Genomic DNA, 14,022 nt, shown 5'->3' with positions numbered 1-14,022 from the left:
CCCAGCACTGGCCTAGGTACTGCTCAGGTTAGAGCATTTGTATATTTCCTACAAAACACTCCAGAGTCTTAAAATATTGCAAAAAAAAAATTGTTGCTCTCTAAGCCTCGGTTGTTATTTCACAGCAAAATGATCACTGTCTTTCTTTTTTTTTTTTTTTTTGAGACAGTCTCAATCTGCTACCCTGGGTAGAGTACCCTGGGTGTCACAGCTCACAGCAACCCCAAATTCCTGAGTTGGAGCCATTCTCTTGCCTCAGCCTCCAGAGTAGCCAGGCACCCGCCACCATGCCTGGCTAACTTTTCTTGACATCAGGCGATCCTCCTGCATTAGCCTCCCAGAGTGACGGGATTACAGTTGTGAGCCACCCATGATCACTGTCTTGAAGCTCCTGATAATAATGGAAACTCACAGGAGTCACGCTCACTGGGTCCACAGTGCCATGAAGAGCTTTATGTCCACGATATTCTTTAATTCTCACAAAAACCTTGTAAGTCAGACATTATTGTTATCCCCATTTTACAGACAGGAAATGGAGGCTCAGAAGGTTAACTAACTTTGCCTAAGTAAATAGCAAGCCTCAATTCAAACCCCATTTCCTATGAGGTTTTAAGCTCCATTCTATTTCCGTGACTCTATGCCACCTCTTTAAACGGCTATCAAAGATGGCCCATTCTGTACAGACATACTTGAAAAAATAAACAGTTTGAGCTGGTTGGTCTTTGGGCCCCTTCCCTCTTAAAAGAAGAATAAAAAGAAAAGCTATGGTTCTATGGACAGAAGGAAGGGGAGGAAGGCAATGTAAGGAAGCCAAACATTGAGGCTTGACTTATCAGTATGTAATAACAGCTTTTGGATCAAGACTCTCTAGAACCTTATTTATGGACAGACAGTTACTGTTAAGCAGAGTCTTTTTATACAGGCTTTTCATCTGAGGATGTTGTGGCCTTTCTATTAGTGAGAGATGAGGTGTGAAATTTGCTGGCCCTGCCAACATTATCCCATTAAATTATCTGCCCTCTTCCAGTGTAACTCACTCCAGGGCACCAGTTTGAGGCACAAGTCTTGCGGACACCTATTCCTGGGTGTTCTGGCAGGGGTGGGGGGGGTTGGGGGAGGGCCACGGACGAGGGTGAAGGAAAAAGTTCAGGTGGTGGTAGCATCCCGATGACATAACATCAATCCACGTTTCACTGCCTTACCAAAATAAAGTAGATGCCACAATTACCCCATTCCTAAACAAACTGAAAACCCCAACTGAGCTTACTGCAACAAAGAGAGAGCCTTTTTACTGCTGTTTATTTTTATTTTGTATTCGTTAGCTTTTTAGATATTCCTGGCATGCAAGTCAGGCTCCGTGTAACAAGCAGCTGCATTTAGTTAAGGATTTTCGAAGCGTTCCCCCCCCCACCCCCTCCCCCTTTAACTCCACAGAACTTTCTCAGAGTCTCCTTTCTCTTCTAGCGTCTACAGAACAGTCTCTCCTGTCACACCCCAGGGAATGGGTGAAGGGCCTTCTCAGTCAAGCTGAGGCCCTTCTGTTTGAGATGGAGGCCTGAAGACTTGTTTCCCAGCTGGGGCTGGAAGTGCCAGCCTCTGGTCCTCACTAGGATCCTGAGCTGGCCCTTGGCTCTCCCCCGGAGAGCACTATGGTAAGTCACCCCTCCTCGGCCAAGCATTGTTCCCCATCATGCAACTACAAGTGTACTTCATCAAAATACATCTAGTTGGAAGGAACTGGCAGACACACTCCTCAAACCAATCAAAGTTGCAGTTTGTTACAAAAATGTAATTCCTCCAGACCCAAAGGCCCAGGCCATCTGAGGAGCTTCCAGTCCAAGTTGAAAACTAGTTCAGGGAACTCTAGCACCAGAAGGAAAACTGAAATTGGCTGTCTCCAATCATTTTGTCTAACTTCTAAGTTATGGCTAAGACAACGTCCTTCTGCTGCTCTTGAAAAACCCTGGGAAGTGCCACCTTTAGTGCACACCTAAAAAGAACGGAAACTGGAAGAATTAAACCAAGAGAGACTAATTAGAACAGCCGTTAAGGTAAGACCATGAACCGTTAGGGCTTGTGAGCCTGGGAAAGCTACTTCACAGCAAGGTGATCTTAAGAAACTGACTAAACCGCTCTGTGCCTCAGTTTACCCATATGTAAAATGAACTATGAATAATTACACATCTCCCTTACAGGCTTGAGGTGAAGGTGAGTCCATACTTTCAAGGGGCTTAGAACAGAGACTGGCCCAAGGATTACATGTTTGTTAAACAAACTGCCCAAAGAGGAGCATCTCATAACGTTTGGGGTCAAGGGAATGTATTCTTAGTTGAGGTCACAAAGACTTGGAACCATTCTTCTCCCAGGCCCAGTGAACAGCCTGTCTTGTGGAAAGGAAGCTGGGAAGTGAGAAATAGAGGACTCAAGGAGTGCTAACCTGGAACAAGGCCCTGAACTGGCCAGCAACTATGACCCCTCCCAACCTACTCATTGTCTCCAGCATCGAACATTTCTCAAGTCAGCAGTTCCTGTCTTTTGTGGGTTGCCATTTTCTTGGAAAATCAGATTATAGCTATAAGCCTACAAACATAAAAATACACATAAAATTGTGTATATCATTTCTAGGTGTTCACATATCCTCAATTTTATGTACCCGAAGTTAATTTCATGTACTCACCTCTAGGCTAGGTGCTCTTCATCTCTACTTAAATCTAATAACTCTCTGTAAGACTCAGAGATACTAATGACATACCCAGCATGTGGCGGAGAAGCAGCTCAAATGCAGGTCTGGTTCCTAAAGCCTGTGCTTGTAACCATAAGCCGCATTGTTCAGTGTACTACACTCTTGTCATATGAAAAGATGGAGCAAGAAAAGGAAAAATCCCTGAAAATATGCCATCCTGCATTTTTCCTAGAAAAGCAAATAACAGGATTTTGCATATGACCAAAAAAGTCTTTTCTGTATTCATTCAACAAAAATCTATGGAGCAGACCAGGTGTGGTGGCTCACACCTGTAATCCTAACACTCTGGGAGGCCCTGAGCTCAGAGGTACGAGACCAGCCTGAGCCAGAGTGAGACCCCGTTTCTACAAAAAAAAAAAAAAGCCGGGCATTGTGGTGAGCACCTGTAGTCCCAGCTACTTGAGAGGCTGAAGCAAGAGAATCACTTAAGCCCAAGAGTTGGAGGTTGCTGTGAGCTATGATGCCATAGCACTCTACCGAGGGCCACAAAGTGAGTCTGTCTCAATAAAATAAATAAATGGAAAAAAAAAAAAAGAAAATCAAAATAAAACTTCAAACTAAGACAACTGAAAGACAATTGAAAGCAAAATTCAAAAAAAAAATCTATGGAGCAATTAGTATGAATACATGTTGCACACACACATGTTGTTTATATGTTGCTATACACGTCTATCAATACATATTGCCTACAAAGCATTCTGGAATCCACAGGATGTCCTGTACAATTCTGAAAAATATTTGAAATGGGGTAAGTATTCACAATCAAATCACAGCCAGATCTGATCCTAATTTAGAGGCAAGTGACACACCATTTAGGAACTTATCAAATGTCTAATTGGGAGAGAGATGATAAATCAAAGCTGGGCTTTCAAAACTATTATGCAAATAATCCCAGGCATAAGAGTCACAAATCAGCCTGCCAGGTATGTTGAATCAATATTGGAAAGTAAATGTCTCTAAAACTGCTGGAGGCAGTTTGACTATGCCCTTCACCTGTCCCACCTTGGTGTGGCTCCCCCCAGCCAGCCAGCGAGAATCTTAAGGAATTTCTAATCAATTTGGGGCTACAGAATGGCGGCTCCATGTTTCACTAAGAAAGCTGACAATCTTACTGCCCTCAAGAGATGCCTACTCTAAAAGCAAATAGCACAGACACCTGTTAAAATGGCAATGGTAGGTTTACAAAATGACAAACACAGTAGCTGGCCACCGGCCTCTGGCTCCAAGCAGCCAACCAAGAATCTGTAGGATTCTGAGAAAGACCCAGGTAGGTTCCTAAAGCCCTGAATTTGGGTATAATTACAAGGGCTTCAGCATCCTAGAGAAGTTTAGGGTAGGTGGGAGGTAGATAAGGAAATCAACAATGAACAGACCAGAAAAGAACTAATATAAAGGTCTCCTCCTCCTAGCTAACAAAATAGAAAAGTGATGGGAGAAATGCTGAGCATTTGTTTTTTAATAAATAAATAAATAAAACTTATTTCCCCTTAAGCTGATTTCCAGAGCCACTAGCTCGGTCACCCAATTTGGAACCCTTGGGTCAGAGGAAAAAGTAAGTCAGAAACCAGAAAAAAAATCAAACATTCACAAAAATGACAAGAGATTTATAAGACAAGAAATAAGACAATAATAACAGATTTGAGTTCATCGTTAAGAGTATGAAACAGGCAATACTTTCAAAAAAATTTTAAAAGCTTGTAAACAGTTAAAGGAGGCAGAATTTGGATAGCTGCCTGTTAACAAGGGTGTGTTACACTCAACAAAATCATTGCAAAATCATTTATTAAAAGGCAGGTGATCCCCTCCTCCCCCAGGTGCTATGATCTAAAAGCAACCACTGTTGAAAGGTTAACTACAAAGTCAAGGAACTTGGAGAAAAGTAACTGAATTAATCGAGGCCCCAAGCCAGGAGCCCTACCTTGGAATCACCCTGGTTATCCCCACCTCAATTTGCTGGGCAACCCCAGTATTTCAGAACTTCAGAAGGATGTTTACGTTATGTAGGCAGCACGGCCCATTTTTCACTTTTCACCCAGGTGTTGTGGCACAGCGCCAGATGTTTGGCTCACCAAGCAAAACATCCACGTGACCGAATGTTTACATTTCATTAGGACTTTTCAACGCGAAGGTGCACTCCCTGCTGATGTGCATCTTAATTACAATTAGGAGCAGTATGGACTGACCCCCAGGAGCCTCCAGATTAGCACAACCACAAGGCAGGATCCGTTTCAGAAGTCATCCTCAGAGAACGCTGCTCCCATTTCCCAAAAATCATCTCCAAGCAATCAAAATTCACACCAACTTCCTTTCAGAGCATGTTTGCTACCAAGAAAGTTATTAGCTAACTTTTAGTAAAAACTAATTCTGTATTCATAGTCCGAGTAGGGAATAGCTCTTTTCCCTCTTAACTGCTAAGTACCCCCACAGCCCTTTCTTTTCCTAAACTTGGGAGCTCCCTTGGAGGATGCATAATAAAAGAGCAGAGACCTATTTCTCAGCTCAGGTTTGGGCTGGAAATGGGGGCGGACAGAATGCAAGGGCTGCAGGAACCCCTCAAAGGATGCATGTTAAAAGTGAGGCCCATGACCCCGGACACTTTAATCAACTTTCCCCCTCCAACCTCCAAAGAATGAATCGGTTGTCTCCACAGGCGCAGCCGGACTCTTCCCTCTCATTGTGTCCGGGCCGAGACGCAGCGAGGGTCCCAGATTCCCGCAGCGAGCTGAGACGCCCGGGCTAGCCGCGAAGTCTCTAACAGCCGCGATTGTCTTTGGAGATTGCCAAAATCAAGTGTACGTAGAAGGCTCCCCACCCAGTTCGTAACACGCACTCGCGCACACACACGTGCACACCCCGAGCACTCTGGGGCTGCAGGCCACCTTTGACAGCACGTTTTGCACAAAGTGGCCGCGGCGGCAGCGGCACACACGTTCCGGCCTCCACGGGGACCCCCGGAGGGCCGAGGGCCGGGAGCGGTGCAGACGCGAGGCCGCCGGAGCCCGGAGGACCAGGCTTTTGTGTGCGTGGGTCTGCGGGCCGCCTGGGCTTTCGCGGGCTCCGCTGAAAATACGAACTCTGTCCTGGACCGAGCTTTCTGGGACGGCTCGCTCCTCGGGGACAGGACAGACTCCCCTGAACACCGACTGGGGCGCGTTAGGGATCCCGGGAGGCCTGGCGGGACGACCAGCACGGAAGTCCCGGATCATCCCAGACTCCCAAACCGCCCCACGCTTCCCGGCAGCGCTGACACCCGCTGCTGGGCGCCAAGAAACAAGTTGACGCCGCGCCCCGGCCCTCAGCGGGGCTCCGGGACAGATCCGCGCCCGCCCGCGCTGGGAGCCCCTCGCGGGTCCCCGCCGGCCCACGAGGCGGCGCGGCGCTTCCTGTGCGCAGAGCGTGGGGCGGCCCCCGGGGGGACGCTGAGGGCCGGGGCCGGGCGCGTGGGGACCACGGGCGCGCAGGGACCTCTTACCTTGGGCGGCAGCCCCGCGCGCGGCCAGCAGCAGCGCGGCCAGCAGCGGCAGGGGCGTCCCGCGGCGGCGCGGCTGGTGCATTCCTCCTCTCGCGGCAGCGGCTCCCAGGCCGCGCACAGAACATCCACGGGCTCTCCGCGGGCTCCCGGCCACCTCGTCCCGGCCGCCGCCCTCGCAGGACGCCGGGAGCGTTAGAAAGCCCTTTGTCCCTCTAACCTGCTCCCTCGCCTCGGGCCGCCCTGCTGAGAAACCTGGGAGCGTGGTCCCTCTCCGGCCCCCGGCGGTAGCCTCCCCTTGGCCGGCCGGTCAGTCCGGAACTGTCCGGGTCCCACTAGGGAGCGGCGAGTCTGCCCGGCTCGGGCTCAGGAGAGCGCACCCCGCGCCCGGGGGCTGCCGTCTGGGGCTCCCTCGGTGGCGGCGCGGCGCCTGCTCCCGCTCTAGCTCTCGCCCAACTTGTCACTTTGCACCGACTCTGCGCCCCGCGCCCCAGCCCGGACCAATGGCAGGCGGGGCCCGGCCGGCGACACAGCGCCCTCTGCTGCCACCCCTCGGCACTTGCACACTCCGGACCTCGCGCAAAGTCTGGCTCGCGCGCCGCGGGCTGACACCCCCACTCCGCCCGCAAACCCTGAGCAGAACCGAACCTGGGGGGGGCCTCAGGGCTGCTTGACAGAAGGGGAAACTGAGGTTCAGGGAGATGAGTCCGGGCTCTCAAACCAGTTCGTGGCTGAGTGATATGGGAGGCTCAGAAGCCTCAGTTAGCTGGGTGACCGTGGTTAGTAATATAGCATTATTGGTATCATATAATTTACTTTGATTTTCTTTGACCCTTACCCAGTGATTTATGTTCTTTTGTCTGTTTTCGTTGCATTGAAATCTGTGTCATCTGTACTTCTCTCTTCCAGAAATTCTTGTGAACGTCCGGTGCTCTCTTAAAAGAAACTGTTTCTCTGTGTTCAGAATATGAAGACAGAACACGGTGCAGTTTGCTCTTTAGATTTATTATGTTATTTATTATCACGCCTTCTGTGTCTTTGCATATCGTTTTGTCCAGTTGCTCTGCCACAGGCCAAGGAGCTCATCAAAGTCCCCGCTGAGTGCATCTTTGTCCCATTTCAGCTTTCTGAGGTTTGCCATTTGCAGACTCTGGTGACAGTCTGACTTTCCCTGTGGAGAGTGCCTGCGGTGTTCCAGGCCCTGCTTCAGGCTCTGAGGAGGCAAAAGTATAAGAACACCTGTCAATCTTCCCCAGGAACACGAAGAAATCCAGTCTGCCAATCATCACAGGCCACTTATCAAATACCTCCTTTTGTCTGGTGCTTTATAAATGCATTTGCTGGTAAATTCACAACTGACACAAAAACTCATTAAAATTGTATACTATTTTGCTCTTTTATATATATGTTATCCCCTTATTACAGCTTTAGAAATTGATATGCAAGAAGAGAGGAAATGACTTGTCCACAGTCACACAGCCAATCCAACCAGCAGACTCTTTCCCCTGAGAAAGCTGAAAGCCCCTAAGCAGAAGCTGGTGCATAATAAGCACCAGAAGGGTGTGGATGGCTGTGCTATCTTGCTGCTGCCTCTCAGAACAGACTTTACCATTTTATAATGAGAGGTCACCTCATTGAGGGTAAGGGCCCTATCTCCACTGCCTGAGTATCCTGGGTGATTCAAACAGTCCCTGAAACATAATAGGAGCTCAATGAATAAACTAAGATCAGACCACCGTTTGAGAATACATTTTCTCTGAATAATTTCTCATCGTATTTGTTGGTGGGGGTGGGAGTGAGTGGAGGACAAGCCAAATTCCACCTATACTACTTGGCATCAAGGGAAGCAGATTTCTGAGAGCTGAGGCATTAGAAAGGGGAAAACATAGCCCAAAGTATGTCCCAGCATGTCACAGACTCTAAACTCCTAGCCTTCTGCCTTCAGGCAGGTGAATGACTAACCCATGTGGGGCAAACAGTCACTTATTCTTCTCTTCACAGCAGGAGCCTCCCAGCGGCCTAGGCAGCTTTCCACTTTCTATCACTCTGACCTTTCTATCACTCAGGCCTAAGTCAACCAGTTTATCACCCAAATAGGTTTGTCCTCCAAGGACAAACTGTATGAGATGCATTCAGTCCTGTCTCAGTTATCTCCAGTTCCTTACTGCACAGGTCGTCTTGTTAGGAAACTGTCTTTGGTGGTCAGTCTCAGTATGCCCAGACTCAGAAATCAGAGGAAACTCAGTTACACTGCCCAGCACTGGGTGGTTCTCACTAGTCTGCAGCTCCACACACAATTGCCAGACACCCTGCCCCAGCCCCCATCCCAGAACTGCAAAGGCAAGGTATCTTAGGTAACAGACGGCTGCCAGTGCTGAGTATACAGAACTTAATGGCTCTTTTATCAGTACTTAAACCTTCCAGGAACTTAATCACAGAATCATAGACATGAGGAATGTGAGAGCTGGAAAGGGTCTTGGAAATTAACTTGTACACCACCTTCCACTTTTCATAGAGAAGAAATGTGGGACTCGAGGAGGGGAAACTTCTTTCCCAAGGTCACACAGCTAGCCAGAGCCAAAACTGGCACTTAGAACCAGTCCAGACCTGGGTAAGGATGTCCTCAGTCATCCAGAGCCCTTCAAGTTTAGCTATAGCACTGCAGTTTGCAAAGAAAAGGTTAGAAGAGTCTTCCTGTTAAAAAAAGAAGGAGGAAAGTTAGGAGTGAAAAAGAAAGCATTTGTGCGAGTTCAGTAGATTGCAGTGCTGGGAGCACAGGCTGAGAACAGGATGCTTCAGCTTCTCTGGTTTCTGCTAAGGGACTGTGGACAAATATCTTAGTCCCTCTGTGCTTCAGTTCCAGAACTGTAAAGTGAGGGCGATAACAGCAGTACCTGGGCCATACTGTGATTGATGTTAGTTGAGTTAATTCATATAAATTACTTGTAGGACACAGAGTAGGCACTTAAGTAAATGTTAGATATTGTTATTATTTACTTCCATGAGCTTACCAGTACCATCAACAACACTGTAAGACTAGTCTTAACTCACTTTTTAAAGACAAAGAAACTAAAGTGAAATGAGTTTTTAAAACTTGCCCAAGTCAAAAAATCAAGGCAAAAAGGCAGGATTCAAGCCCACATCAAATCTCTCTCTACATCATACACTAATGTCTCACAGCCACATGGCAGGTTGTGAGAACAGCTAAAGTAATCTAAATGCTCCTCTGGCAAGCCTCTATTGACCTTGCCCTCTCCTTGGCAAGGCCACTGGTCAACACCAGTCAATTAAAGAATCCAGGTGAAGTCACTTTTTTCAGAAGATCCTGGCTCAAGCTCTGAAGTGGCCACTACAGCTCCAGGGAGGTGGTCAGCTGCCCTGTCCTCTCTGCCTGGCACATAGGCAGTTCTGTTTATCACCACTGTGGACACTTACAAGACACAGCCCTGATAAGTCCAAGTGGGAAAATGAGAACGGAGAAGGATGGTGACAGGTCAGCAGAGCCAGGTGCCAAGGGAAGCATAAAAAAAATCAAATAAGGCTCAGCACCTGTAGCACAGTGGTTGCAGCGCCAGCCACATACACCAAGGGTGGCGGGTTCAAACCCAGCCCAGACCAACTAGACAACAATGATAACTGCAACCAAAAAAAAAAAAAAAAAAGCTGGGCATTATGGCGGGCACCTGTAGTCCCAGCTACTTGGGAGGCTGAGGCAAGAGAATGCCTTGAGCCCAGGAGTTGGAGGTTGCTGTGAGCTGCGATGCCACAGCACTCTACTGAGGGCAACAAAGTGAGACTCTGTGTCAAAAAAACAAAGAAAATAAAAATCTACTTTTCATTTTAAAGAGTTGTTGGAGGGAAAGACTTGGGGCCTTTGCTTGTTTTACCCAACAAATACAACCATTAATCATCCTTCTCGGAGAAACTGTGGGACGTGGTGGTAATGAGCAAGGGCTCAGGAGCCAAGCTGTTTGGTTCAAATTCTGGCTCTGCCCTTAGCAGCTGTGAGATCTTGGGTCTCTGCGTTTCAGTTTTCTTATCTGTAAAGAGGCAGAATATGAGTAATGCCTAGCTTTGTGGTGACGATTAAATTAGTTAATACCTGTAAATTGTTTATCATGATGCCTCTCACACAGCAAGCAGCTGATATTTATTAGCTATTACTATTAATAATTAAGGAAATGGACTGTAGCCTAGAGACAGGCCTGAACAAGTCATTTAACTTCTTAATGATATAATATTCTCATTTGTAAAAAGAGAGAGAAAATAGAACCAATCATATAATTTCTAGTATAAAATATTTTATATCTTGGTTATAAAGGTATTTGGCATCATACTTATTCAATAAATTGTTGTTATTATTATTGCTTTAAACTCTTACAGGTTAGGAGGGGGCATAAATTTGATGGTCATACAGCCTGAATTTCTGGTTGCAGCCATCATTGTTGTTTGGCGAGCTTGGGCTGGATTCGAGCCAGCCAGCTCAGATGTATGTGGCTGGCGCCTTAGCCACTTGAGCCACAGGCACCAAGCCTTTTTTTTTTTTTTTTTCTAAGACAGAGCCTCAAGCTGTCACCCTAGGTAGAGTGCTGTGGCATTACAGCTCACAGCAACCTCCAACTCCTGGGCTCAAGCGATTCTCCTGCCTCTGCCTCCCAAGTAGCTGGGACTCTACAGGTGCCCACCACAACGCCTGGCTATTTTTTGGTTGCAGCCATCATTGTTGTTTGGCTGGCCTGGGCTGGATTTGAACTCGCCAACAGCCTGAATTTCTAACACAATCTTGATTACATATATTTTATTCCATTTGCCTCTTAGGCCTATGTGCTATCCTTATGTTCTTAGAAAAGAACATAAAAGGATAAGATGTCTGCGATGCTAAATCTATATCTACTATGCAGTCCAGCCATCACTCTTAGGTATTCACCCAAGGGAAATGAAAGCATATGTCCACACAAACACTTACACATGAAAATTCCCAGCGGTTCTATTTGTCATGGCCCAAACTTAGAAACAACCCAAATGTCCATCAACATGTAGATGAATAAACTCTGGAATAACCATATAATGAAATGCAACTCAGCAATGACAAGAAATAAATTTTTAACATACAGAATAATAATAATTTATACATGGATGAGTATAAAAATAATAATGCTAAGTAGAAGAAGCTAGATTTTCTTAAAACAATATATACTACATGATTCCATTTATATAAAATTCTAGAAAATGCAAACTAACCAATAGCAACCCAAAAAATCATTGTTTACCTGGGGCCAGAGAAATGGAAGGATGGCTGACAAATGGGATAAAGACATGCATGGAGAGATGGGGACATTCGGTGTCTCGACTGCACTCATGTTTCACAGGGTATACACGTGTCAAAACTTACTCTAGCAATCTAGGTCCAACCAGGAGATAGAAACCACACAGCAGACGAAGCAGGGAAAGGTTAATAGAAAAAATGATTAACTGTGATACAAGAATAACCATTAAATATACGGAAACTATCTGTGACATCCTAAAGGTGATTACCCAAAGAATGACAAACTCAAAAAAGATGCAGACCTCACTGGAGAAGGTATAGTTCAACCACTGGGTAGTGGAGAAGTTTGCTAGTCCAACCAGGCTGAAGCAAGCAGTAGGCCACCCTCTGGAGAAATTCAAAAGGAATTTCTTATGTTTCTTAAATTTCTTGCAGGGCATCAGCAACTGACAGCATCGGGTGCAGTTCAGGCCTGGGCGCGGACATGGGCAGGAAGCCCCCAGAACGTGTGGACGGAGGGTGGGAGGAGGGGACTTGCAAAGGGTGCAGCAGCTCTGTGTGAACCCTTCTCACCCTGGAGGCCACAGGTAGGTTGTGGAGACTTACTGAAGGACCAGATGCTCAGTGTGTGACCCTCTATGCCAGAGGTGACTGTGTACAAGCCACTCTGAGGTTCGGTTTTCATGTTGAGAAAGCTGCAAGAAAGACTATTACCAGGCCAAGTCTAGAAAGTTGCAGAGAAGGCAGGTTCCAGACCTGCAGCTGGGGCAACCCCCACCGGGAGTTGTCAACCCCACACCATTTGGACCCTCCTGCCAGAAATTGTGAGAAGACTTTTCCTCTTGTACTATCCCCCTAGAGTCCTCTACTAGGAGCTCACTTTAAAGGAGAAATGTTTATAGAAATTCTATTTCATATAATAGACAATATATTGAAGGTGAACTCACATCTGAGAGCAATAAATCAATAACTGATATGCTTATCAATATTGTACGTTTTACATATATTCATTTAATGTATAATATTTTCAAACTAATACATGCCAATAACCAAAGAACACATTTGAGGAAAGGCTCTAAAGATAGAGATAAAAGCAATTTGGAAGGAATAAATTATTTAGGTAGAAGAAAACCTTACATACCACACATGCTCACATTTCCTCCATTCATACATTCAGAGAGACAGTAAAGGTTGTGCCTTTATGAAATAATAACAGAATGCAATGGGGGTGAGGAAGAAGATTCAGAGAACAAAAATTGTCCTAGAAATTAAAAATATTATGACTGAAATGAAAAACTCAATGTAAGTATTAGAAAAAAATGGCCAGGCTTGATAGCTACTACTGATACTTGTAGCATTTGGGGGGGCCTAGGCAGGAGGATCACCTGAGTCCAGGAGTTCTAGATTAGCACAAGCAACATAGTGAAACCTCATCTCAACAAAAAATAGAAAAATTAGCCTGCCGTGGTGGCATACACTTATAGTCACAGCTATTCAGGAGGCTGATGCAAGAAGATCCCTTAAGTCCAGGCATTTCAGGTTGAATTGAGCTGTGAATGTACCAGTGCATTTTAGCCCAAGCAGTATATCAAAGATTTTTTAAGAAAAAAAAAAAAAGAAAAGAAAAGAAAGCAAAACAAAATAAGGCAAAGACCCACAGAGGGGAAAAAAAGAATTGAAGGCTCACTACCAGAAGAAAACATCTAAATAATAAGAGTTCCAGAAAAAAGTAATGTATCAAATAGAGTGAAGGACATGAGTTAACACATTAAAAAGTCCCACAAAAAGTCTGACACAGTGGATGAAAATAGACTCTTAGGCCTTAAGAGTTATCGTTGTGAAATTATAGAGCATGAGGGACAAAGAGAAGTTACTAAAAGCTTCCAGAAATTTTAAAAAATGAATTTTAGGGCGGCGCCTGTGGCTCAGCGGGTAGGACGCCGGTCCCACATGCCAGAGGTGGCGGGTTCAAACCCAGCCCCGGCCAAATTAAAAAAAAAAAAAAATGAATTTTAAAAAAGAGATTATTATATAAAGAATCAGAATGTGATTAGGTCTTCCTAACAACAATACCAGAAGCAGAAAAGCTTTAGAGAAATGCTTGCAAAATTCTGAAGGAAAATTACTTTCTACTTAGAATTCTGTACCCAGCTAAGCTATAATTTAGAGTTGTAAAAAGAACATGTACTGACATTCAGAGCCTCAAAACTGTCTCTCATGTGTCCTGTATGAGCTTCCTGTGGTCTCTGTAATAAACTACCACAATTTTCCTGGTTTAAAACAGTACACATGCATTCTCTTATAGTTTTACAAGCTAGAAGTCTGAACTCAGTTTTACTGGGCTGAAGTCAAGGTGTAAGACAAGCTAGATTTTTTTGGAGGCTCTAGGGAAGAACCTGGGTTTTTACAGCTTCTAGAGCTGTATTCTTTGCACCTGCCAATGGCCCTTTCATGTGTCTTCAAAGCGAGCAGTGTAGCTTCTCCAACCCTGTCTCTGCTTCTACCTTCACATCCCTTCTCCCCTATAAGCACCCTTGTAATGAC

General features: G+C 45.7%; 1 protein-coding gene across 2 annotated transcripts in view; it reads right to left on the bottom strand.

Moving 5' to 3' along the window:
• Positions 1-6,688, bottom strand: part of ROR1 (receptor tyrosine kinase like orphan receptor 1) — a 475,596-nt gene extending 468,908 nt beyond the window's left edge. Inside the window, exon 1 of one of the 2 annotated variants that reach the window (XM_053576765.1) lies at positions 6,216-6,688. In XM_053576765.1, coding sequence (XP_053432740.1) covers positions 6,216-6,297 — 82 coding nt within the window. In that variant the 5' untranslated portion in view covers positions 6,298-6,688. Of the gene's footprint in view, positions 1-5,363; positions 5,439-6,215 lie in introns of those variants that run through there. The other variant, XM_053576766.1, reaches the window with a different exon arrangement.
• Positions 6,689-14,022: the final 7,334 nt, after the last annotated feature.

Source organism: Nycticebus coucang, chromosome 22, assembly GCF_027406575.1.
Source record: "Nycticebus coucang isolate mNycCou1 chromosome 22, mNycCou1.pri, whole genome shotgun sequence".
In the NCBI taxonomy this organism is placed as follows: Eukaryota; Metazoa; Chordata; class Mammalia; order Primates; family Lorisidae; genus Nycticebus; species Nycticebus coucang.
This window is presented reverse-complemented; position numbering and strand designations above follow the sequence as displayed.